Source organism: Bidens hawaiensis, unplaced genomic scaffold (genome assembly GCF_021521415.1).
Source record: "Bidens hawaiensis isolate Kalapana, Puna unplaced genomic scaffold, B.hawaiensis_p1.1 tig00021042_1, whole genome shotgun sequence".
Taxonomy (NCBI): Eukaryota; Viridiplantae; Streptophyta; class Magnoliopsida; order Asterales; family Asteraceae; genus Bidens; species Bidens hawaiensis.
In genome coordinates this window covers 63892-91623 of record NW_027493257.1, presented here as the reverse complement: position 1 = coordinate 91623, position 27732 = coordinate 63892, and the positions used below count along the sequence as shown (strand labels likewise).

Here is a 27732-nt window from a genome sequence, read left to right as displayed (position 1 = left end):
GTTCCGGGCATGGATCCACGTCTTGATCACCCCCGTTCCGTTAGATTTATTTTGGAGGACGAGAGAGAGGTTGCGCGTTCTCGAGAGTTGATGGAGTGTGATAGAGACCGAGGAAAGAAAAAGTTTGGAGAGTTTGGAGAAGTTGGAGATGAGAGGAATAAGATTGATGGATGGTCGTATCGTGATGCGGTTTCTTGGAGGACCACGGAGTTTTACCGAGGAGGAGGATGCTCCACTTGGGCAGCCAATTAGATCACATAGGAGAGTGTCTTGAGTGAAAACTCAAGTGTAGAGTTTGTATAGTTGTCCTATCGTTATTTTTGAGTCTTGTCAAGTCGCTAACGTAGATTTTTGTAGTTCTTCTTTGTTTTTGTTTTCTAAGTTTTGCAGGTCTTGAGCTAGAAAATGACCCCCACAAAGTATAATGCAAAATTCAAGTGTGGGGATGGATCAACCGAACTGTATACTTTTTATTACTTGCTGCTATTTTTTCATGTTTTATTTATTGGTTGGGTTGGTTGGTCTGATAAATACTTAAGTGCTTAACATCTATCAAATCGATAAGATATTTTTAGATATTGTTTCTTGAGTTTGCCGCTTCCGTTCGTGTGTGAGAGAATGGTAGATATTTATTTTATGAACATGTTTGGTGTTGGAGGGCAACTTTGGAAGAAGACTTTACCATCAAATTTTATGCGCATATTATCAGCTAAATCTTTTCCATTATCTATCTTGCTTGTTTACTTTTATTTTTATTTTTTGTTTTTTGTTTTAGGTTTTTGGTTTTTTGTATTCCGATTTTATTTTTATTTTTGGTCCTTATCCTTGCATTGAGGACAATGCAAAATTTAAGTGTGGGGATATGACATTTGAGTCATGGTTTTTATGATTAAAAAAAAAGTTTTGAAAAATGTCCCTTGATTTTGTCTCTTTTTGCACATAAATGGAAGATAAGGATATTTATCGGGAATTGGTTTTTCAAACTAGTAATAATAAGAGATAATATAAAAGAAGGCGTACTAAGCTTGGGATGTGTCAGTAGGCCCAACTAGTCTTGAAAGGTTTCCCATTGCATATTCTAAATAAACCTAATTAATCATAGATTTTGTGGGTTCTCATCCTAAGGGTGGACAGTGAAGCTGAAATTCGATAAAGTATAGGGAATATTACCATAAGCTGATTACCCTAAGGTGGTGAGAATTAAATGCACTTTAAAATTAGCATGCCACTCTATTTTATGAAAATAAATAAAGAGTGGTGGCGCCCCGCAATGTCCAATTTTATACAAGCTTTAGTCTTTAGTTATATATTTTTAGGTAAAAGATGCCTAAGTGCACAATAAAAAAATAAAGAAAAAAATAAATAAATAAAAAGAAAATGAAAAAGAGAAAAGTAATGTAATGAAAAATGCCAAAGAAGCATTCTCAAAAATAGAAAAAGAGGCCAAAGTGCACATACTAGATGAGACTGAGAGTTTACGTGTTACCAAGGGGATGGCGACTCTAAGAACACACGATTGGGGCTCGAAGTTTTTAGTCGATAAATATTTTCTTAGGTAATATATAGGACAAATTCCAATAATATTTAAGGCATGCTCGTATGACCTCACTTTACCTATCATCCATAAATTCCATCTAAGTGTATTTTCTTCTTACCATTAAGGGGTTGTTATCTTACGATGATATGTTGAACCAGTTTGCTTCAACTCGATTATTTTTAATTGTCTTTACTATGCTTAAGATGGGGTAGGTGGATCTTAACTCCGTAGGTGTGAGACCCATAGGTTTTTGATATCATATGAACTTAAAGGCTTAATGTGTGTGGGGGCTTGATAGGCTGGTAGCTGGGTTTAAGTGGACAACAGTATCGGTGATCGTAGTTTTTGCGTTGTTCTAAATTTTAAGATAATCTAATATGTTTTTAAGATCGTATTTCTCCGATTCTGATCCCATTGCAATTAGATTTTTTCAGTGACAAAAAAGATATAAGTGTGGGGATATTTGATATAATGCTAAATATATATAATTCCCTTGTATATTTTATATAATATTTTATTAGTTTTTGTTTGGTTTTTATTAGAATTTGTATATTACTAACATATTTGAATAATGTAGGTTCCAGGGGTTGATCGTGGTTAAAATGGGCGAAAAACGAGCTAAAACAAGCCAAACTGGTGAACCGGAGCATCAGAATTGAACTAGAGTTCATCAAAATTGAACCAGAGCATCAGAATTGAACCGGACCAGTCAGACCGGCCCCTCCCACTTTGCAGGAGCGCTGCGCGGCCAACAACAACTTCCCCATTGCGCGGCGCGACGGGGATCAGAGTCCAGAAACTTTGATTTTTACCTGTTTGGAGCCCAGAAAACCTATTTAAACATCTCTAAACTCAACTTTAAACATAACCTGAATACCCTGGTCGTTTTGGACGAATTTGGGAGCTCAAGAGAGGATATTTTCAAGGGTTTGAAGGCTACGAATCAGCCGGTGAAATGCTTATTATTCAAGGACGAAGACTCCGGGTTTTATCGCCTTTAATCTTCCTATCGCCTTTAATCTTCTGTTCTTATTTATTTTCGCCATGATTTCGTTTATCATTGTTTTGTTTGATTTTATGATGTTAGGCTAAACATTATAGACTGCCTAAGCTTATGATGAACCTACATTGATGTTGTGTTTTGATGTGGGATTTATTTATCGTTATGGTTTTATGACTTAGTAAAAGGTTTAATTATATTAAATTGATGCGTATAGATATTTAGGATTGCCTGATTAATTGTTATTATTCCATAGTTGCCTTGATTATTGTTTGTCATTATGATAGGTTGCTATTAGGTCATCTACTTTGTGTTTTTGACTATTTTATGATTGATTCGCGATTAGATCATAGGAATAATAATTATTAATTAAATAAACCTAAGTGTGTTGCTAACCTAAATTTGTAAAGTGCTAAGTTATTGATAGATCTTTATTATTTGATCTTGCTAGATTTAGTTCTTCGTAAGAAGTCCGTCTAGGTTTGATTATTTAACTATTGTCTATTGAATCAATTAAATATATTAAACTGCCTTTGATTTCCACGCTGTAAGGTAGGATTTCGTATAAAGGAACTAAGTCAAAAATAATTAGATGACCATAAGAAAACTTGATTTTTAATACTGGTGTGCGTTAAAACTTATTAGAAACTCATAGGTGTCTCTTGAGAAGGGTCAGGGTTCTTGTTCAAGTTTTCTCTTAAGCGTCTATTTTACGATTCCAGTCCATAACTAAATATTTTCCCGATTAATTAACAACTGAAATTTGAGGATTCTAGCCTAGGTAGTTATCTCATCATCATCTGAATTAAGTCCAAGTTCTAAGTTTTGTCGTCTTTAGTTTTCTTAATTAGTTTAAATTAGTTTATTACTAAACTCCCCCTCAAATAAATAATAAATAAATAGTCGTGACTGTAGTAAGTCTAATTTAGCTAGTTTACGTAATTAAAAGAGTCTCGTGGGTTCGATATCCGGACTTACTTAGCTGTACTAGAGTCGACCGGTTCACTTGCCGGTTAGTAGTTTTAGTTTAGTTAAGAGTCTAGAATTTATTACTAAGTGTCTTGTCACACCCCGCTCAGAGCCTGGGCGTGACAACCCAACGTTGGTACCTGTTTTGTAAATACATCAGAGTTAAATGTTGTAAAGCGGAAGACTTTTAATAAAATATTATTATATTCAAATTACGGGGTTTGAAACACCCGTTAAGTTATAAAAAAGTGTTTGGATATTAAAACCATGATTTACATTATTTTAATATTAAAACATCCTTTGAGCCATCAGATCGTCTAACGGTTATCCTCTATTTCCAAACACCTATCCTTCATTACCTGTAAAACAGTTATATAAAAAAATATGTCAGCAACACATGCTGGTGAACACGCTGACTCAAAATATTTTAAGTTACTTAATTATCCCCCCGGGTATCTTGTGACCCGGCCCATCGTGGCTTAGGAAACAACCAAGTTAAATATACTATTATAAACCTCTAGTTATACTTGAAACCTCTCAGCGATACTGCAGCATTGAGGTCTTGGCAACTATTCAATATACACGAGATAATCCCCTCTCGGACATTTCTTGGGTCCGGCCCAACATGGCGGAGGCATTAGCAAGTGTGGTGCGGTGTGCACACCGTCTGCCCACATATGTAAGGATCCAGACAAACGTATACAATAGCCTGAGGGCCAGTATTACTTTTGTTTATAAAGTTTTAGGGATATAATCCCATGCGAACATTCAAGACTTTGTTTTATAAAAAATTGGACGTATTCACCTTTCTTCTTGTTTCTTGTTACCTCGGACCTATAGTACGAGAATAACATTTTATAAGTACTTAGATCAACGATCTAGCTTCAGACCTTTAGTCCAATTGCATAACCTTTACCTTGACATTTTATCTCTTTATAAATATAAGGACCTCTAGCCCTTTCTTTTTTAATCATTTATAAACCTTTGTTTCTTCTTCGTGAAGAAAACATATATTTCAAATTCTTATTATAAGAAATATAAAATCTTTATATAAAATAAAGAAGTATTATTTTATCTATAATCTCGACTTTATAAAATCTTATTTCCACTTTATAAAATCAAGGTACGGCTATATCCCTGACTAGGGTCTAAGCCATTTATATTATAATAATCGGGCAGAACCCCTACCTTGAATGGCTTATTTATAGAAATGCTTGTGCTTTACTTGAACAGCACTTCTACTTGAAGGTAAGTCGAGAGGGTATTAAAGTAGGGTTATGGCAACCATTTCGAGGTAAGGCTTGTCGGGATATTGCCATCTCGGGTCGTGGCACGTAAATCGAGACAATGTGTAATTGGAAGTGTGAGTTGGATGGTGAGGACCACCCCCAATGGCCGGCCTATTTATAGAAATTTTTGTGCAACTTCGCGTATCGCGAAGCAGCTTGGCGTATCGCGAAGCTGCACTAGCTTCGCTGAGTCGCTGCGTAGGATTGCCACGTGTCGTTCCTGTCTCTCCACGTATACTGCATCTTCGTGTATCACGAAGATGCACAACTTGGATTCTTCGCGTATCGCGAAGATGCAAAATTTTGAATCTGTTCATTTTTAGTCCCTGGTCTTTTGGTAACTTGCCATATCTTGATCTTATCATCATCCAAAAATACAAAGGCGGCTCTCGGCGATGCGAGCGTGCGAAGTGCAAAGTGCGCCATCATAGCGCCACATTGCGCCCATCGCCCTTCACCCGAGCCCGTGCGCATCGGGTGCTTCGAAAGTGCGCCATCATAGCGCCACATTGCGCCCATCGCCCTTCACCCGTGCCCGTGCGCGTCGGGTGCTTCGCACCCTCCGCTAGGACTAGGGAGAGTGGTTGGCCACTTAAGAACATTTCCATGGAATGTTCTCTCCTTATAGAGTGCTTTATTTTTCTTTCTTTCTCCGATGTGGGATGGAGTCTCCTTACTCCATTCCTTAACATAAACTACTTCCATTCTTTGTCTTATTTTTCTCTTTACATTTGCCATGAATATTTTTAGTCCTTAAGTTTTATTAATTTGTCAAATTCGAACCAAAATTTTTGTGATGTTACATCCTCCCCACCTTAGAACCAAAATTCGAGATTCTCTTAGAACAGATGTGGGTATTTCTTCCTCATCTCTGATTCTAACTCCCAAGTAAACTCAGGTCCTCTTCGGGAGTTCCATCGTATCTTGACTAACTTTAGCCTTTGACGTTTAAGTTGCTTAACTTGGAAATCTTCCACTTGTAGAGGTTGTTCTACAAATTTTAGATTTTCATTGATTTCGACATCTTTCGAAGGCATGGTTAGAGTTTCGTCAGCCAGACACTAACGTAAGTTAGAGACATGAAATACATCATGTATTCCTTTCATCTCTTCTGGCAATCGTAAGCGATAAGCAACAGTACCGATTCGTTCTAATACCTCAAATGGTCCCACAAAACGTGGACTTAACTTTCCTTTCTTGCCGAATCGTACAACTCCTTTCCATGGTGACACTTTTAGTAAAACCTTATCGCCTACTTGAAATTCCAACGGTTTACGACGAACGTCTGCATAGCTCTTTTGTCGATCTCTTGCCATCTTAAGTCGTTCATGGATTTGCAATACTTTATCCGTTGTTTCTTGGACTATTTCGGGTCCAGATATTCGATTATCTCCTGTTTCGGACCAACATACAGGCGTTCTACATTTTGGCCCATACAAAACTTCAAATGGTGCGGCTTGAATACTTGTGTGATAACTGTGGTTATACGAGAATTCCATCAGAGGTAGATGATCATCCCAACATCCGCCTAAATCGATCAGACAAGCTCGAAACATGTCCTCAAGCGTTTGAATTGTTCTTTCGCTCTGCCCATCAGTTTGAGGGTGATAAGCAGTGCTAAGATTTAACCGAGTTCCTAACGCTTGTTGGAAACTATTCCAGAAATGAGACGTAAATCTACTGTCACGATTAGATATGATAGATAATGGCACACCATGTAATGCTACGATGTTGTTTACGTAAATCCGTGCCAATCTATCCATGGAATAAGATTCATTGATAGATAAGAAATGAGCGGATTTAATTAACCTATCAACGATTACCCAAATAGCATTATGTTGTCGGGTAGTCTTAGGGAGTTTCGTAATGAAATCCATTGTTATCATCTCCCATTTCCATATAGGAAGTTCAGGTTGTTGAAGCAAACCAGAAGGCTTTTGATGTTCTGCCTTGACTTGTAAACATGTTAAGCATTTAGCAATGTACAAAGCAATATCTCTCTTCATCCCATTCCACCAGTAGTTTGGTTGAAGATTTTGATACATTTTATCACTACCGGGATGCATCATGTACTTTGATTTATGAGCTTCACTCATGATCCTCGCGCAATTTACCAACAATTGGTACCCAGATTCGGTTCCCAAGTCTGAGTATGTTATCGTCTCCTTTTATTAAAGAATCAATGGTGCCATTACGTTTTTCTTCGGAAATATGGTTTTCTTCAATTGCTTGTTTCTGAGCTTTCTTGATTTGCTTGATTAGATCTATTTGTACTTCTAATCTCAAAGCTCGAACCCTTTTGGGTTTCTCATGTTCCTTTTGGCTCAATGTGTCAGCTACAACATTTGCTTTTCCTTCGTGATAGATGATTTCACAATCGTAATCGTTTTAAGGTTTCCATCCATCTTCTTTAACGTATGTTAAGTTCCTTCTGATCAAATATATGCTTTAAGCTCTTATGATCAGTGTACACGATAAACTTGACTCCATAGAGATAGTGTCTCCATAACTTTAAGGCAAAAATTATGGCACCCAACTCTAGATCGTGAGTCGTATAATTCTTTTCGTGTACTTTCAATTGACGAGAAGCATAAGCTATTACTTTCTTTCTTTGCATTAGTACGCAACCTAAACCTGAATGAGATGCGTCACTAAATATGATGAAATCTTCCGTACCCTCTGGCAAGACCAATATAGGTACATTTGTAAGCTTTTGTTTTAAGTAAATCAAACGCTTCTTGCTGCTTGGTTCCCCACTCATACTTAACGTTCTTTCGGGTTATTGAAGTTAAGGGAACTGCTATACGGGAGAAGTTTTCGATGAATCTTCTATAATATCCTGCCAAACCTAGGAAACTTCGGACCTCGGTTGGCGACCTAGGAATCTCCCATTTAGCTATTGTTTCAATCTTTGCAGGGTCCACTTGAACTCCATTAGCGTTAACAACGTGACCAAGAAATTGCACTTCATGCAGCCAAAACTCGCACTTGGAAAATTTTGCATACAATTTCTCGTTTCGAAGTAATTCCAATAAAATCCGAAGATGAACTTTGTGTTCTTCTTCTAATTTAGAATAAACAAGTATATCGTCGATGAATACGATTACAAATTTATCTAAATATGGCTTACAAACTCTGTTCATCATGTCCATGAAAGCGGCTGGGGCATTAGTGAGTCCAAATGGCATTACGGTGAACTCATAATGTCCATACCTTGTTCGGAAAGCTGTTTTTGGGATATCTTCTTCTTGAACTTTCAACTGATGGTATCCAGAACGTATGTCTATTTTCGAAAATAAATCGCTCCTTGCAATTGATCAAATAGGTCGTCAATTCTAGGTAGTGGATATCGATTCTTAATAGTTACTTTGTTCAATGTCCTATAGTCGATGCACATCCTCATGGGACCATCTTTCTTCTTGACGAATAATATCGGCGCTCCCCAAGGTGATGAACTTGGACGAATAAACCCTTTCTCTAACAACTCATCTAGCTGTTTCTTTAATTCCTTCATTTCCGTCGAAGCCAAACGATAGGGAGATTTGGCTATCGGAGTTGTTCCAGGCATTAAGTCTATTCTGAATTCGACTTCTCGATTGGGCGGAATTCCTGGAAGTTCATTTGGAGAGACGTCGGAAATTCAGATACTACAGGTACATCTTTGATTTCCTTCGGTTTTGATTCTTCTGTTACATAAGCCATGAATGCTAAGCATCCTTGGTTTAAACATTTGTTAGCTTTTATCATGGAAATTATACTAACATAACCAGCGATTGTTCGCTTGTCAGGGGCTTGAAGTTCTATGGTTTTCTTATTGCAAATGATACGGGCATGATTGTCGGATAACCAGTCCATACCTAGAACTATATCAAAGCCTGCTAACGTCATAGGTAGTAATTGCACAGGAATGACGTAGCCTGCCAACAAGATCTTTCCATTTTCTAAGGTCTCGGAAATTTTAATTATCTCACCATTGGCCGTCTCGATGTTGATGGTTTTATTCAATTTCTTTAAAGGTTCGTTTAATAGACTACAAAACTTATAATCTATAAAACTTTGATTTGCACCAGAATCAAATAAAACTCTTGCGTAAACGTTATTGACTAAGAACGTACCGGTGTTGGCTTCCGGTATGTCTGCGGCCTTCTTGGTGTCGAGTACAAAGACTTGAGCATTCCCCTTCCTTCCTTCATTCTTGGTGCCACTTCCCCCGGCACCTCCAACACTTCCACTTCCAGCAACATTCTTCTTGGGACATTCAAAGCTAAGATGCCCCATTTCCTTGCAGTTGAAGCAAGTCATCTTGTTTTTCCAACAATCAGCAGAGGCATGTCCTGATTTCTTATATGTATCACATACAATAGATGTAGATACTGCAAACCGGCATCGACCCGCATGATGCCTCTTACAAATCTTACACAATGGGTGGTTGAAATTGAAACCACTCCTTCTTCTATCCACATCTTTTCCCTTGAAACGGTTATTCCCTTTTCCTTTTCTGTCAATGGTTGAATATTCTTTCTTGTCTTCTTATTTGTTACGGATCAAACCGTTTATCAAATAACCAGCCAGCTCCATGGCTGATTCGGCTGTCTGTGGTAAATGAGACCTCACCATGTCTCTTATCTCTCTCGGTAAACCCCATATGTAGTGGGTTACCTTGCTCGATTTTGGTGTTACCAAATGTGGCACAAGCCTACAATACTCTTGGAATTTGGTATTGTATTCTCTAAGATTGGTTCCAACTACCTTGTGATTCAAAAACTTGGTTTGAACTAAATCGGTTTCATGCATTGGACAATACTTCTGCAACACAAGATCCTTAAACTCTTCCCACGTTATCTGGTACATGATTCTTCTTCCTCTTGCCATCAATAGAGTGTTCCACCACTCTAGAGCTTCCCCCTTCAACATCTGTGCCGTGTACTGAATCTTTTCCTCCTCTGTACACTTGCTTATTATCACAATTGATTCCATTTCTTCAAGCCATCTTATGGCGGCGATGGCACCCTTGTCGCCATAAAACTCTTTCGGCCCACAATTCTTAAAATCCTTAAACAAACAACCTTCAATTCGTAACTTTTTCTTAAAGGTTTGTTGGATCTTTTCACCGTTGGTCGATCCTTGGTCACTTTCTTCATTTTGATGGGTAGGGTTAGGAAGAGATTTGCATTTGACAGATTTACTGGGTTGCCGGGCCTCACTTTGATGGACGGATTTTTCTTTTATGGTGGGTAATAATGTATTCATGGCATTGATCATTTCTTGCATTTTGTTTATCAACTGCTCATCGTTTCCTTGAGCAGGCTCAGTTTTTGATTGGTTTCTTTTAGCATTCGAAGCTTCCTTATTTTGGGAAGGATTACTTTGGTTCAACATTCTGAAAATATAAGGAAATTGACTCATTATTTAAAAAGTTTTTATTTATTTTACAAACAGGAGTACATTATGACTACTCCTATTACCACAAGCTATACCATTATAAACACTACGGACTTATTCTAGAAACCATTAAAATACTACAACAACGGAACAATGGACAAACGATAGAACCACAACAGAACAGGGAACAAACGGTACTGTCACAATAGAACGAGATCTTTAATCCTTCATGTACTTCTTGATTAACTTCTTCAGCTTACTACACTTGTGTAGTAATTTCTTCTCCACTTTCTTTTTCCTGCTACTTTCAGTAGCCAACTTTTTCCGCAACTCATCCGTCTCATGCAGGGCTCTATCCAAATGCTCTTCCTGGGATTGAGGAATAAGACTTGGATATCCATACCGGGGCGGTGGATCACGGTACCCCATCATGACGATGTCATAATGGTTTCTTGGATACTGCGGCGGTGGACTGGAATCAACTGGCTTGTTGTGAAAGACTTTTGCAGCCTCTTCTTGCTGCCTAATCTCGCTTGCTTGTTCTGAGACGGTTGGAACAACACCAGTGAAAGGTGGAAAGCTACCAGTGAGTGCTTGAACATACGGATCTTGAGGATCATAATGGGGGGACAGGTGAAACAAGGGTTGCCGGCAGCCCATACTCGGCGGACAATCACATCCTGAATGGTTTTGCACCTCAGGGTTCCTCTCATCAAGGCTCATCTCCTTTGAAACTTCTTCTTCCGGTTCTTCTTCAGGATCTTCTTCCGATTCTTCTTCCGGTTCTTCTTCCAACTCCTCTTCAACTTCCTCTTCGGGGTCTTCTTCTTGTTCAACTTCCACGTTACTTGTATTTACCTCAATCCGAATGGTCTCCGGTTGCATTACTCTCATCTTAGGTCTCCTCGATGGACCTAAAACAGAAGTATACGGAGAATCTGTAGGGTTATGAACTGGGGTCCTTGGATCAGAGTAGATTTGCATCCAGCTTGGGGTAACTTGTTTAGGATCAGACTTAGCTGGCGCATCAATCTGCACTTTATCCGAAGGATGATCCGTTGGGGTTGGCGGATTTCTTGGAATGTTGATTGGCATCTGCTCCATGCCCGGGAAGTAAATAGGTTGATTCCCATATGGAACCACTGGTGTGAGGGGTCTGTCCTGGTCGAAGAAGTTAGCATAGTATTCATCAATTTGACCATCAAGAGGAATAATGGGTTCCGGATGTCCTGTTTGTCTCATCTCTTCGTAAAAGGATTCTATTATCTTCTTGAATACTGACATCTATGAATATTAGAATGAGAAGGGATAGAAAAGATTATAATGATAAGGGATAGGAAAAAATATCAACCTATCTTATCCATATATAATAATATTGAAACTTATCTCTGATCAAAGCTAAGGTATACTTATATACATAATTCGCTAAGATCGATGGCTCTAATACCAACACCTGTCACACCCCGCTTAGAGCCTGGGCGTGACAACCCAACGTTGGTACCTGTTTTGTAAATACATCAGAGTTAAATGTTGTAAAACGGAAGACTTTTAATAAAATATTATTATATTCAAATTACAGGGTTTGAAACACCCGTTAAGTTATACAAAAGTGTTTGGATATTAAAACCATGATTTACTTATTTTAATATTAAAACATCCTTTGAGCCATCAGATCGTCTAACGGCTATCCTCTATTTCCAAACACCTATCCTTCATTACCTGTAAAACAGTTATATAAAAAATACGTCAGCAACACATGCTGGTGAACACGCTGACTCAAAATATTTTAAGTTACTTAATTATCCCCTCGGGTATCTTGTGACCCGACCCATCGTGGCTTAGGAAACAACCAAGTTAAATATACTATTATAAACCTCTAGTTATACTTGAAACCTTTCAGCGATACCGCAGCATCGAGGTCTTGGCAACTATTCAATATACACGAGATAATCCCCTCTCGGACATTTCTTAGGTCCGGCCCAACGTGGCGGAGGCATTAGCAAGTGTGGTGCGGTGTGCCCACCGTCTGCCCACATATGTAAAGATCCAGACAAACGTATACAATAGCCTGAGGGCCAGTATTACTTTTGTTTATAAAGTTTTAGGGATATAATCCCATGCGAACATTCAAGACTTTGTTTTATAAAGAGTTTGACGTATTCACCTTTCTTCTTGTTTGGTGTTTCTCACCAATTTGTCTCGTTACCTCGGACCTATAGTACGAGAATAACATTTTATAAGTACTTAGATCAACGATCTAGCTTCAGACCTTTAGTCCAATTGCATAACCTTTACCTTGACATTTTATCTCTTTATAAATATAAGGACCTCTAGTCCTTTCTTTTTTAATCATTTATAAACCTTTGTTTCTTCTTCGTGAAGAAAACATATATTTCAAATTCTTATTATAAGAAATATAAAATCTTTATATAAAATAAAGAAGTATTATGTTATCTATAATCTCGACTTTATAAAATCTTATTTCCACTTTATAAAATCAAGGTACGGCTATATCCCTGACTAGGGTCTAAGCCATTTATATTATAATAATCGGGCAGAATCCCTACCTTGAATGACTTATTTATAGAAATGCTCGTGCTTTACTTGAACAGCACTTCTACTTGAAGGTAAGTCGAGAGGGTATTTAAGTAGGGTTATGGCACGCATTTCAAGGTAAGGCTTGTCGGGATATCGCCATCTCGGGTCGTGGCACGTAAATCGAGACAATGTGTAATTGGAAGTGTGAGTTGGATGGTGAGGACCACCCCTCCATGGCCGGCCTATTTATAGAAATTTTTGTGCAACTTCGCGTATCGCGAAGCAGCTTGGCGTATCACGAAGCTGCACTAGCTTCGCTAAGTCGCCGCGTAGGTTTGCCACGTGTCGTTCCTGTCTCTCCACGTATACTGCATCTTCGCGATACGCGAAGATGCACAACTTGGATTCTTCGCGTATCGCGAAGATGCAAAATTTGAATATGTTCATTTTTAGTCCCTGGTCTTTTGGTAACTTGCCATATCTTGATCTTATCATCATCCAAAAACAGTGCAAAGTGCGCCATCATAGCGCCACATTGCGCCCATCGCCCGAGCCCGTACACGTCGGGTGCTTCGAAAGTGCGCCATCATAGCGCCACATTGCGCCCATCACCCTAGCCCGTGCGCGTCGGGTGCTTCGAAAGTGCGCCATCATAGCGCCACATTGCGCCCATCGCCCGAGCCCGTGCGCGTCGGGTGCTTCGAAAGTGCGCCATCATAGCGCCACATTGTGCCCTTCACCCGAGCCCGTGCGCTGTGCGCGTCGGGTGCACCCTCCGCTAGGACTAGGGAGAGTGGTTGGCCACTTAAGAACATTTTCATGGAATGTTCTCTCCTTATAAAGTGCTTTATTTTTCTTTCTTTCTCTGATGTGGGATGGAGTCTCCTTACTCCATTCCTTAACATAAACTACTTCCATTCTTTGTCTTATTTTTCTCTTTACATTTGCCATGAATATTTTTAGTCCTTAAGTTTTATTAATTTGTCAAATTCGAACCAAAATTTTTGTGATGTTACATGTCTAGATTAGCGTGTTTTTATTAGACTATTTTTAGCACATCATAAGCTAATGCTTGGGTTCTTGCTATGTCTCCCATGCCTGCAGCAAATACAATTTGATGTAAGCATGCGTTTAGTTGGATTGTGTTTGGTGTAGGATGATACCTTTTTCTTGGTTGGCTGGCCTTTTAATTAGATAACTTTTTGGAGTGATGTTATGGGAGGCGGTGCAGCGGATGTTTCTGGAGCGTTAGTTATAATGTTTGCTATTGGTTCTGTTTAATAAAAAAACAGGTTTTTTATTTCAAATGAAGAGCTGCAACCTGTAGATCAAACATAACTAAAAAAAACTCAATTTAGGATACAACTAACACCTTGACAGATCGATTCAACTAACATTCTATGTAAATCATTTGAGTGCAAAACATAATACGAATTCGAGTTGTTCAGAAATAATAAATAATCCAGATAAACATAGATGGCATCGACCCATTATAGTATAGAAAAGAACTTAAATTAATCATTTATAGAAAAACATAACTAAAGTTCGACATGTGAGATAAATCGTAACCCATTTTGACTCGTTAGTCAATAGACCCATTTTGCAGCTAGTTATCAAACGGGGAGCTGACTTCCATTACCTAAACATTATATAACTCAAAACTAGTAGCAATAAGAAGTAAAAATAATGCAAATATGTTTGATTTCTTTAGTAAAGAGACCCTTACTAGTTGCCACCAATTTCTGCGAGAGGTTGATCAACATTTTATCACACCTATAAATCGCATGTCAAACCTGCATCAAATTAAATTCTTGTCATTACAATGTTTTTATCTCCGACCATTAAAATAAAATAAATGAAGATAAAATGCATCAATCAAGAAAACATTTTAAATCATGGCATTCAGTAAATTTAATTATTAATACCTATTTTATGTTCTTAAATTGGGAACTTAATATAGCCCTCAAGCTACACATAGTGATATCTTTAGTGAAGCATTTTGTTGTTTATATGAATTTGCCCTTGATCATAGCCTCAAAATTACAGTCACAAATGACCAATTTCAAATAAACTAATCAACATAACATAATGTTTAACAGCTAACAAATCAGTCATCGATTTACATAAATTAGTGAAGCATCTTGTTGTTTATATGAATTTACCCTTGATCATAGCCCCAAAATTACATTTACAAATGACCAATTTCAAAGAAACTAATCAACATAACATAAAGTTTAACAGCTAACAAATCAGTCATCGATTTACATAAATTACGTACCTTACACTTCATTAGGCAGGGAAGAAAGTGAAATGGTGAGAGAAGAAGATCTGCAGAGGTGTCTAACAAATGGAAGGAAAGACAGATGATTACACGTGGTGATTATTTAATAATTAACTTGAATTTTAATTTAATAATTAAAACATTAAAGGATAACAAGATAAGAGCAAATCTAACAACACATGCTAATGAGGAATCACACCTATCGTCTCAACAAACCCTTTTTAAGTTTGTGGGATGTGATAATGTGATATGATGTGACTCACCAACCCCATGTTATTAAATTACATCAATTTCGTTAGAAATAGAATTGAATTATATTTATCTAGAAATAAAATTAAAAAACTAAAGTAACATAAACAACCTGTTATAAATAGAATAGACCAACTCAATTCTAATATTCTAAACTATAACTCAATGCCAAATAATAATTTGTACCAACAAATTTTCACTTCATCTTCACTCGATATAGCTTACAATGAGAATATGTTCCTCATTTTGCTCATAAAAGTTTTCATAAACGATATCATAATGAAAATAGTATGAATATTCAATTATTATGCAGGTTGTAAGTATATGATTATTATGCACTATGATTAAGTTTAGCAATCAGAATGAACGCCTCAATTAGGGATGGGACAATAACGTTAACCGAAACCAATGAAATACCGAAATTAACCGAAAATCGATTCATCGTTCTTTATCCTCGGTTAACCGAATCGAATCATTCGTATGTTCATATATATTTTAGCTTTTGTATCTCTATTTCATGTATTCAATGGTGTATACATTCATTTTATGTATTTATACATCCACTTCATATATTTAGACCTCAATTTTATGTATTTATAAACAAAGATTTTAGCTCAAATTTGATGTTGGTTGCTAACCAAAATTAATCGAACCAATTGATTAATAAATTGATTAATGATTTCGGTTTCGATTTAGGCTAATAACCAAACTAAGCTGTGCACAGTTAGAAGTGGCAAAAGAACCGGTTAACCGAACCAACGCGAACATCGAACCGAAACCGAACCACCTTAAAACCAGTTATGTAAAAACCGGTTTAGAACCGATTGAAACTGTTGGTTCGGAGCCGATTTGTAATTCTCTCCAGCGAAACCGGTTCCGAACCGAAACCAGCCAAAAACCGATCAAAACTCAAAAAGAAACCGATCGTAATCTGGTAAAAAACCAGTTTCAAGCCGAACTAAAACCGATCATGGGTTTTTATCCGGTTTTTACACCTCTATATAGAAAACAACAAGGTTACAAAAAAAGACACCTAATATTGTCTTATTTATTATTATTATTATTATTATTATTATTATTATAAACTTAATGGTAAATCTATAATAAAAACTTGTACATTACTCTACTAGTCTTATTACTGACAAAGCCGGTACGCTTTCGCTTCCCGTCTTCTAACGTCAACTACCAACAAGTGATAGCAAATCCAAGCCACGTCATCACCACCACCGCCAGTACACACACACATTCACCGTGATATATGGCGGTGGCGACGGCGGCTTCCACCAGCGACAACACCGCACCTCCGTCACAATCTATGGATAAATCCGTTACAACTTCCGACGAACCGGATTCAGATCCGGTTGATAGGTCCGATTCGGTTAGTAGATCGTCCGTACAGCTCGAGTTTCGGGTGCGATTAGGTTTTGAGTTGACTGTTTGGCCTAATTTTTGAAGTAATTGTTTGTTGATGTGTTTTGCAGCCGTCGTTGAGGAGTGAAGAGTATCGACAGCTGTTTCGGCTTCCTCCTGAAGAAGTAATTACTATTATTATTGTTGTTATTGTTGAGAAGCGATGTAAACTAACCGAACGAACACGAACACTTAATCGAACACATATTTATGTGCTCGTGTTCGTTTATTTAAAAAATCAACATGTTCGTGTTCGTTTGTTTAAATTTAAACGAACAGTTGGCAAACATAAGCGGACATAAATGAACAAATATAAAACCATTAGGTAGGCAACTCATCCAGACTTAATGACTCATCAGGATATTATTTAATTATTTTCTATTAATATTTAAACAAACATAAATAACCAGACTTAAAAAAACATAAATAAACGGACATAAACGAACGCTCATGAACATAAATGAACGAAAGAAACATGTGTTCATGTTCATTCTCTTAATTAAACGAACTTCCTTCTCAACGGATCACGAACAGTTCACCGAACGTTCGGTTCGTTTACAGACCTAGTTATTAACATTTGTTGTGTTTAAGTATATTTGCTGATATTTTTGCTAGAATAGAGAACAGGTATGAAAACCTAGATTGATTTTGTTTGAATTGGATTGTATCGAAAACTTGGATTATGAAATTGTGAAACAAAATTATAAAATTGGATCAATACGTCCATGATGAGTATGAGTAGGAAATAGGACAAAATTATAACCAGTCCATTGATGAAGATAGACAATTAGATTTCTAATTTCTAATAGTAATTAAATCTTCAATTTTTGTAGGGAATAAACTGAAGCAAAATAGCTATTAAATAATGCTTTTATTTTACTAGATGGATCCGGACTGTTTTTTTCCAATTCTTTGATAAAAAGATTCATTCTCTTCATAAAAATAGGAAATAGAACCGATAAAACCAATAAGGATGTCGTTTTACGACCTCTCCCTCTATATTCTTCTAACATTACGACGTTTACCACAATGATGCTGTCCATAGATCAAATTGTTTCGTGGATTGGATTTCGCTTGAGTGTCTACGGTTCCATTGCATGTGCTTGGGGTAGAAGTTTTACATTTGGACTTTAGGGCTTTAGGATTTAGGTATTGTTTTAACATCTAATTATTCAGCTAGGATAGAGCATAGAGTTAAATATTGGTGATTTGATCATGCTATTTGTTGCAGTTAGGGTTATTGGAAGCATTTACAATCTCAACGTCACCTTCAATGATTTAGCTTGTACCTAAGAGGTCCCTGATTTTTTGGTTACTATGTCTGGGGCTGTAGTTTAGTTGGTATATGATTTGCTTATGAAGAGGCTGTATGTGCTGCAGATAGTGAATTCCAATATAGTTTACCTATGTTAGGTATGGAGCAGTAATGTAGATGTGAACACATAGAACTTGTAGCTGCTTGAACAAATTGGATAGTTATTTTTCTAAAATTAACAGAAAATTGCAGTTATATGGTTGGCTTATGTAGAGACTGTATGTATTGCAGATAGTGAGTTTTAATATAGTTTATCCTTGTTAGGTTTGGATGCAATGATGTGGATGTGAAGAACACATTGAATTTGTAGCTACTTAAATAAACAGGATAGTTATTTTTCTAAAATTAACAGAATATTTCATTATGTAAGTTTACATAGGTGCAGACACGATTCAGTGATGCGAATGAAAACAATTTTGGAACTCTAGTTAAATAGTTAAAGAATGTCTACTGTGCCTGTTGGTTTATATTGTTAAAATTTGTGTATTAGATTCGCATTCTCTAATTTATCTCAAATTCTGAAAGCGTATTATTTTTCCTGTCTTTCTTTAAGTTCTGTTTTTTCTCCTTTTTATTAGGTCCTTATTCAAGATTTCAACTGTGCATTGCAAGAGAATTTCATTCTTCAGGTTTGTTTGGTCCTTTGTATGTTTAATCAACATTGTTCTTGATCGATATTCTATAACTTATTGCATGTATTGAGTTCCCTTGAGTGTGCACATTTTTTTAGTTTCTGATTATTTTTGCTTGATATGTTTTAGGGCCATATGTACCTGTTTCTTCATCACATATGCTTTTACTCAAACCTATTTGGATTTGAGACAAAGGTGCTTTTATGAACCTAAAGTCCATTGTTTTCTAAGTTATTTTTTGTGAAACACGATGTTAATCAATTTTGAATGGTGGTTGTTCTCATGCAGAAAATAATTGCTTTTGAGGAAATTACCTCAGTAAAAAGAGCAAAGACTGCAGGAATATTCCCTACAGCCATAGAACTAATAGCTTCAGGAAAAAAGGTATTACAACTGACTGATCTCTGTCTATTGTTTAGTAACTGAAACAGAAACACTACTTATGTGTTTATAGGGCTCTTTTTAGAGATAACTCGATTTAAGTTCTTGCTTTTTTTTTTTGCAGTATTTCTTTACATCGTTTTTATCACGTGATGAAGCCTTTAAGCTTATTAGTGATGGCTGGGTGGAACATGGAAATGGAAGTAAAGCTATTTCTGATCAACAGGTTTCTACATCTTTAACACTCTTACAAGTGATGATCAATTGATAACCGTATCTGTTACCTTTCTATAGTTAGTTATACTTATCTTCTTTTGCAGGACTCAAGATCTGAGTTGATTGATGAAGAGCCTGAAATTGTTATGGTTGAAGATCCAAATGAAGCCAGACCACCAGGGGAAGATCTGGAAACTGCAAACAGAAACATGGGTGACTTCACACAAGAAGATCCGCATGGTACACGTATCATTGAAGCTGAAGTGGCGGTGACGTCATCAAGAGTGCAAGACACAGTAGATGAGGATGCAGTTATTGTTCAAAATACTGACTGTTCTTCTTCTGGAAAGTCATTTGCATGGGAGATTGAGGATGCTGATGCACCCGAGGGTTAGTTTCTTGTGGATGATTGATGAGTAACACTTGTTAACAGTTAATGTTTTGAAGTATAATACTTAACTTTTTTTCATGTGCAGTCCCTGGGGAGTATACACTGGTTGCTGAATCTACATTTCCGGTAGCATTATTTGTTTTAATAGAATAATGAATACATTTTGTCATGTCGATATGCACTAGAAAGTTAAATTTCTAATTACTTGGGTCTCTTATGCAGATAAAGGTGGATGAGTTCTTTAGCCTCTTTTTTTCAGATGAAGCTCTCCCTTTTCTTGAATCATATCACAAAAAATGTGGAGATAAAGGTGACTTATATTATATATTATGAAATTGATATAATCACTTCAATATTAAATATAAATTTAAATCTTTTCGTTTTCCAGATCTTAAGTGCACATCATGGAAACCGCATGAACAACTTGGTCATGCTCGTGAAGTATCATTCCAGCATCCAATCAAAATTTATTTTGGTACGTGTTATCATGGTAGAATGTGCAGCTATTTTGTATTTATTTACCAGTAAATTTCAATTGTTGTTGCAATGTTAAATGCTTTTTTTCCCTTTAGGTGCTAGGTTTGGTACTTGCAATGAAGTACAAAATTATCGAGTATACAGAAACAGGTGGACTGCATTTTCTCTGTTAAAATGATTTTTTATCTAAAGGCTGTGTAAAGTACTCTTGTGACACGTGTATTTACAGTTTGTTTATCAATTTTAATGTATTTCTAACTTCAATTTGTACCAGTCATTTGGTTGTGAAGACATCACAAGTAATCAATGATGTTCCCTATGGGGACTACTTTTCCGTGGAGGTATGCCTTTTCATATAAAATAAAAAATATCACAAGTGATCAATGATGTTTGTTTTTTTACTTACACAAGACAGTGTTTAAGAGGAAATATGATTATATTTTATTTTATATGTTTGCAGTGGTTATGGGATGTAGTAGCAAATTCAAATAATAGCTGCACACTAAAGGTGTATGTGACTGTGGCATTCTCCAAGAAAACCATGTGGAAAGGTTTGCATTGCTTATTTACTTTACCAAATCTAGTTACATAAATTTAAGGGAAAATACACGAAACATCAGAATAATTGCTGTTTCCATAACAAATAATTTATGGAAAAATACAAGAAACGTCAGAATAATTGTTGTTTCCATAATAAGGCGATGAAAATTAACGGATTTACATTTTTCAGGGAAGATAGTGACGGCTACAGTTGAAGAGTGTCGAGATACGTTTGCAGCCTGGATAGAACTTGTATATTCTTTATTCTCTATCATCCTATTCAAAATTTTATATAAATAATAATAATTATTATCAAGGGTCTGATAAAAGTTTTAGTTATGAATTATTTACATTTTTTTCTCAGGCACATGCTTTACTAAAACAGAAGACTATTGATAGAGAAGGTAACTTTTATTAAATTTTACACTTGCGCGATATTGATATCAAATGTGGTTTGTAATTTATTATTTTATAATTCATTGGTGTTTATTTTCAGCCAACAACCGGATATCTGAGGTAAATGTAGGACCACCAGTACAGGCCCCAGACCAATTAGGACCGCCATGCCAGAACAGGGACATGACAACGACACAAAGCGTTCCACAGATTCAGGAAGTGAACAGTGTCAGCGGCTCATTTCAAGGACCTTCAAGCGGTTCATCAACTTCTGTCTCCTTTCTCAGAGATTCTGTACCAAAAATGTTTTCATCATTCAGGTCTCAGAATCAGGTCCCGTCTTTTGTTGTTATCCTTATGGCTGTGGTCATCCTTCTAATGCAGGTATGTTTTACTTCCACATTTGTTTACTTTACTCTGTTAAAAGCTTGTGATAAAACAATAGGGACTTGCAACGGATCAAAACACATTATCATTAAGTCCAGGTGAAAACAGGGGTGGGGTTTGACCCGACAATACAGTTTCTGTTCATTTTTTAGATTTTTTTAAAATTGTATTTGGAAAATATAGTTAGTTAGACCTAAAAGTTGTAATTTTCATCTATTTATTAAAATATAAAATAATTTAGGAGGTTTTAAGCATTTGAGTGCATTTTAGACAACTTTCTACCATTTATTAGGGGTGCCAAACGGATCATGTTCATTGGTTGGCAGGTCCAACTTGAACACAAAACGAACCCGAACACGTGACGAATATTAGCTGGTTGACACAAACACGACCCTTTTGCCCTATTTGCCTTCTTTTTTTTTGTATATTTATATTTTAAAATTACAACTTTACAACAAAAAGATAAAAAATGTATTTGTACAGTTACATTTTAATAATAAAACCTTATGCCAGTTTCTATTTTTAAGTTCTAAATTTTATCATAATTATCCAAGCAATTAACTTATTATATAAAACGCTTTTTTTAAATGGGTTAAACGGATCAACACATGAACCTGTTGGTTTGGGACGAACACGCCCTATTTTGCTTCCTTGATAGCTAGTTGTTCATAGTTTATCTGTTAAAGAATCATTATCGATAAAAATACAACCCGAGGCACACCAAAGTTAATATCATTAATTCATAATCAGTAAAAGTTTGAAAGTGGAAACTTGAGTTTTGACCGAGCTCATTACCCAACTTCCCGACCTGTAGAGACTGCTAACATATTCATTTTGCTTTCGGTTTATGCAGATAAGCATTGTTGTGCTACTACTGAGACCACAAACCGTCCAAGTAGTTTCAGACACGGCTTGGATAAGCAAGGCCCGCATAGACAGAAGGGCGGAGACGGTAACATTACTAAACAAACAGATGGACCATCTTAAAGAAGAGATGCTCATCGTTGAGACGTTACTTGAAAAAATGAGACACGAGCATGATATGTTATCTGTTCAGGTTAAAAAGCTAACACTTCAAAAAAGTTAGCGTTTGTGAGGTATATGAATATAAAGTTTGAGTCATGTATGCGTGCATTCTCATTTATGTTCTGTGTTTTGATTCATAAATTCGATATGTAGGTGATATGTTGTAATTGAGTTGTGAACATAAAGAGATGCCAAAAAACTGTATAGTCATACCGGTTATTATGATTTTCATTACACCGCACCACCTAAGTTTTGCTAAGGTGTTAAAACTTATTTGTATTGGAGATTGGGACACTGGATGAAGGGTGTTCATCGAGTTTATTTTATTTGGTTCGGTTTGGTTAATAAAAAGGTAGGAAAAAACATTTTTATGTAACTTAGTCTCTGGTTTATGCGTAATGATATATCGACCAAAGATATCAGCCGGTCAAAACATGGGAGTAAAATTGTTCAATGTATCATTGAGACAATCTCTTTTAACAAAAATGTGCGGCATTTTTATGCAACTTCGTATCTAAATTGTGTAATGATATGTCGACCAAAGAGTATCAGTTGGTCAAAACATGGTAGTCTAATCGTTCAACGTATCATGACAATCTCTTAACAACACTATTATCTATCACAAAAAGGGCAGTTTTATGATACGCGAGTGAAAAGGTGATACGTGACTGCTAGTTGTGTATCACATGCATTTACATGTGCGTATCACATGCATTTACATGTGCACTGATAGGAATAAGTTTAATTAAAAAGTCCGTTCTTAAGTCAAAACCGACTCCCATATCAAAATCCGTATCTAGCATTCTTGAGACTAAAGTCAAGAATCAATATCAAAATTTTCAACAGTTATGATTCAAATTAAGCCCAAACAAAAATAACCTACTTATGGAAACATTTATGTGAAAGTTAAAAAGCTAATAGCATGTGACAAACAAACTCAATGACACATATCAATAAACTTTTTCTTCAACCGGTTTCGGCAACATTTCCGAACTGCCACGGGTTAAATTCTGTTGTCGTGACGTTAACCTCTTCAACGGTGCTAGATTTATCAGCGGCGGCTCGGTGTTCTGTATATTTACCGTTGTACTCATAAATCTCCAACTCACCCCATGGCGTGGAAGCAATTTGGTCAGTCTGGTTAAACCATCTTGGGACGAATTCTTGACCCTTTGACTCTCGAATCTTTTTCTCGGCTCTTTGTTTCTCCTCCAGACTGCAAAACAACAAAAAATGAAACCGCATTAAGTTTGACTTTGCCGTATTCACAAAAACCAACATACTTTTGCATTTTTCATGAAAAAATCACTCAACACAATTTTGTCATATTAAAGCTGCTAAGCATATCCCCCCCCCCCCCCAAAAAAAAAAAAAAAAAAAAAAAAACAACTTTGCTATATTAAAGACCTTACAATTATCATTGTGAAATAATATTTAAAATAGTAACTTTTTACCTCTTAAATTGCTCAAAATTTGACAATATCCAACTTTTTGCACAAAAGTTTTATAAAATCTTATTTTGACCAATTCAAGATTTAACAAGTCATTATTTTAAATATTCTTTTCACAAGTACATACATTCTACACAACTGTAGTGACTTTAATATAGCAAAATCCATAATGCGCGCGCACGTGTGTGTGAGAGAGAGAGGTACGCACATGCTCTTTTCTGAACCGGCTTTAGTCAAGTCACCCATCTCCAGTGCATATCTATCCGGTCTTAAACGAGAATCCGATGCAAATAATTTCTTCGGTGCAGTTGTAAAGCTGTTTACTTTATGCGCAAAATGCGTGTACTGAAATTTGTCATCTGCAGGGGCCTCAGCAACTCTCCAAACCTCCATATTTCAAAAAAAAAAAGTTATAAAACCTATATAACTAATCACATTTATTTTTATACTTTTTTCCTATTTATAATACTGCAAACTCACTTCTTTCAGTTCAGTTTTTGGAAGTGGTTCTCCTTCTAAATCACACGGTTGATAACTCATAGACTCGTTCCACTTTCCCGTCATTAATATCTTCGGTTTTTCCTTCGAATTATACACGTATCCATCCACTTCATAACGACCCGCACTGCATAATGTTACACTTACACAAGTTAAATATTATTCTGATATCAAACAAAACGTAAAGGATTTAAACTACGCACCCAAACCACCCGCAGGGTTGAAAGTACAGAACAACTTTATCTCCTGTGGTTAAATTGTTCAAAATCATCTCACCCGGAGAATCGATCCAGGTTCTTCCAAATATTAAGTTATTAACTTTTGTCAGTGGTGGAACTAAATCTAAAAGTACTCCATCTTTCTTTAGCTTCAAACGAGTTCTGCAAGTAACATATTATTATTATCACTACTACTACTACTGCTGCTATTATTATTTATTTTTATATAAACAAGAAACCGAGTTAGTTATTTACCTTCCGAGAGGATACACTTCAAGAGAGTTACCAAGAAACTTGGTCTTCACCTTTGAAGTTATATCATACACAAAATGCGCGTTTTCAGCATGTGCAGCACTTATGGGAGGGTGATGACTAACCTGATTAATATTAATTATTAAACTATTAGTCACTTTTTGACATCATTAGGCCTGTAAACGAACCAAACGTTCAGTTAACAACCTGTGAACCGTTTGCCAGAAAGTTCGTATATTTTGTAAACGAACGAACATTAACACATGTCTCGTTCTTTTGTTTATGCTCGTGAATATTCGCTCATTTAAATTCTTTGATGTTCGTTAGTTTACATTTGTTTAAGTTCGTATATTCATTTATATATTTAATAACTTATCACATTACTTTTAACTGGTTTTAGCTCAGTTATATTCATTTATCTATGTTCAGTTACGTTCGTGAACAATTGTACATTTATACTGTTAGTGAACGAAAATAAACAGACACAAACATGCTCATTTTCTTTACAAATGAACACGAACAAGAAAATCCCGTTCCTTCAAATATTCGCGTTCGTTTTTGGTCCGTTTACAAGCTTAGACATCATAAAACAAAAAAAAAATGAAATTAACCAGAAAACACAATAGTGGTCGAAAAGCTCTTAAATTAATAATCTTTGTGAAGAAAAATGTCAATAAGAAAAATTAAACATATATATGTATAATTCAAGGTATACCTGTTCTGCAATAAATGTAATGCCACAATGATTAACCATCTCATAAGTTTCACCAAGAATCGGATTAAACGGCTTCCATGTTCGTTGCAACGCATAATATACTGATATAAACCAGGATGCTGTAACAAGAAACAAATTTTATTTTTTCATGTTTTTACAAATACATACATGTGCACTTATGTAAACATATAGTAGTAAATTTTGTAGACCTGTATAGACTAATCGCATGTATGGATCCTCGCATTTGTCGGCTAACTCTAGAAGGTGGGAGTATTCCATCAACTACAACAAAATAATAATAATAATAATAATAATAATAATGATAATGATAATAATAATAACAATATGCAAGAAGCAAATGTTAAACCTCTGCCATTTTTTGCAGCATTGTCATGGGCTCAAAAATGAGTACTGGTAGAGTCACCATTGATGTTATATCAGCTCCCACATACTTCTGCATTGACCTCCAGTAACTGTCACGCTCCTGCGAAAAAAATGTGAAAATAAACAAAATAACAAATGACAAGATTTGTAATCAAAAGATTTATTATTTACTGCACCTCCTGCTTCCATCTGCCCTTTTGTGCTTCAAGCTCAGCATCATCTGTGCCGCCCTCGGGATTGATAACTTCAAGACCCTCATAACCGAGCAAGCTAAACAAGAAGATAATTAAAACATTTATGTATATTGATACATATAGATATGAGGAGTTAACAACATTCTATGAAGTTATGGGAATGGGTTCATTTGGGAAGCGGTGAGCCATGTGTTTTACGCGCAAACAACTCATTTTTACATATGTTTTTCAGTGTTTTTGCATATAAACACATGTAGAAGCTGCTTTTATAAAACAAATTAATATTTAAAAAACTAGTAAAAAAAGAATTTACAAAAATAAGTTGTTTTTTTCTTTCAGAACGCCTTCTTACTCGTGTTTATCTGCAAAAACTCCCAAAATGATTATGTGAAAATAATTCTTTTTAGCTTCTAAGTTTTAACATGTAAAAAATTCATTTTTACATGTGAAAAAAAACTCAATTTTACGTAATATTTTTCTAAAGTTTTTGCATATAAACACATACAAAAGTCGTTTTATTAAATAACAAAAAGAGGTTTTTTTTTTAATTATTAAAACGCTTTCTGCATGTGTTTATACGCAAAATCCACCAAATTGTTAGTAATTGATCATCACTGAATGGATACAAAATGATATCAATAATCAAATTAACATGTAACAGATCAAGAATCATTCATTACCCATTAACTTGCATCTTAAAGCTTGAAAAACTCGAAGCGATGGACGAAAAGAACCCGCTGGGACTACCGCGGGCACTGCCACCGGCTGCCGGACTACTACCGGCACTGCTACCGGCGGCCGGACTACCACCGCCACCTTGTTTTTGCGCCATTTGTGTTCCCCTTATTAACGGATCAAGAGATTATTATTATTATTGTTGTTGTTATTATTAATATTATTTATATGCATGCAATGAAGAATTCAAGAATTGTGTAAAGATCATGAACTCAATCCAAATCTTGGGAATTTGAAAGAACATGCGATGTGAAACTATATGATTATTAATTATTATTTTTATTATTATAGTTATTATGCCATGCATGCTCAAAACACTTTAGTTTTTAATTTAATACAAAATAATTTATGTTTTTCTAAGAGGCGACTTTCTTTTTTGTGTTTATGTCACCGCACTTTTCAAATTGGAGAGTAACAGAATATGATGTCTTAACCGGGTCCATAATAGCTTCAGAGTTTGGCTTGGGCGTTCCCCGAGAAGCCATACTGCTGGCTGCCACTTTCGTTGTGTCGTCACAACAGAAAAACTTTCTGGTGTAACACACGGAGGGATGAAGCCCAGCGTGGGCTCGGGATCCAAATTAACAACATCGCAATAGCTAGCTCAAATCCTTCATTGTCAGTATCCACCAAAGTGATGCAAGTGGGGATCGAACTTGGGTCTCTACTGGAGAACCCCAAGCTTTCCTACCACTAGGCTACAAGTGAGGGATATAATTTAAAGTTTTTAACACCTATATTTAACACAAAACAATTTATTTAATCTTGGCTAGTTTGACTTTGTGCTCGATTTGTGGGGAAGTTGAGGAGTCGATTAAACATGTGATCGCTTCGTGTGGCCTTGCCTCAAACGATGTGGAGCTTAATTT

General features: G+C 36.1%; 2 protein-coding genes across 2 annotated transcripts; one reads left to right on the top strand and one right to left on the bottom strand.

Annotated features, from left to right (window-relative positions):
• Positions 1–16503: 16503 nt before the first annotated feature.
• LOC143562602 (protein VASCULAR ASSOCIATED DEATH 1, chloroplastic-like) lies at positions 16504–22545 on the top strand. Its single transcript, XM_077050360.1, has 17 exons — positions 16504–16623; positions 16727–16780; positions 18549–18599; positions 18732–18797; positions 18891–18986; positions 19108–19209; positions 19304–19589; positions 19676–19716; positions 19813–19900; positions 19979–20065; positions 20163–20217; positions 20342–20408; positions 20528–20618; positions 20798–20859; positions 20972–21011; positions 21104–21387; positions 22244–22545. The coding sequence occupies exons 1-17, from the start codon at positions 16504–16506 to the stop codon at positions 22475–22477; spliced, it is 1824 nt and encodes a 607-aa protein (XP_076906475.1). The 3' UTR covers positions 22478–22545.
• Positions 22546–23266: 721 nt separating this feature from the next.
• On the bottom strand, positions 23267–26908 carry LOC143562600 (oxysterol-binding protein-related protein 3A-like). The gene is made up of 10 exons (XM_077050358.1): positions 26809–26908; positions 26111–26204; positions 25918–26034; positions 25760–25832; positions 25551–25669; positions 24839–24960; positions 24569–24745; positions 24348–24492; positions 24076–24254; positions 23267–23632 (listed from the first exon to the last, which is right to left on the bottom strand). The coding sequence occupies exons 1-10, from the start codon at positions 26820–26822 to the stop codon at positions 23383–23385; spliced, it is 1290 nt and encodes a 429-aa protein (XP_076906473.1). The 5' UTR covers positions 26823–26908; the 3' UTR covers positions 23267–23382.
• Positions 26909–27732: the final 824 nt, after the last annotated feature.

What these genes read in the sequence shown, in the direction of transcription:
- LOC143562602 (XM_077050360.1), top strand. Translation starts at nt 16,504, where the DNA reads ATGGCGGTGGCGACGGCGGCTTCCACCAGCGACAACACCGCACCTCCG. An exon ending in TTGCTGAATCTACATTTCCG is followed by an intron (nt 19,717 to 19,812) that starts GTAGCATTATTT and finishes TCTCTTATGCAG; the next exon opens with ATAAAGGTGGATGAGTTCTT. An exon ending in CAAAAAATGTGGAGATAAAG is followed by an intron (nt 19,901 to 19,978) that starts GTGACTTATATT and finishes TTCGTTTTCCAG; the next exon opens with ATCTTAAGTGCACATCATGG.
- LOC143562600 (XM_077050358.1), bottom strand. An exon ending in CAACCCTGCGGGTGGTTTGG is followed by an intron (nt 24,493 to 24,568) that starts GTGCGTAGTTTA and finishes AACATTATGCAG; the next exon opens with TGCGGGTCGTTATGAAGTGG. An exon ending in GCCGGTTCAGAAAAGAGCAT is followed by an intron (nt 23,633 to 24,075) that starts GTGCGTACCTCT and finishes GTTGTTTTGCAG; the next exon opens with TCTGGAGGAGAAACAAAGAG.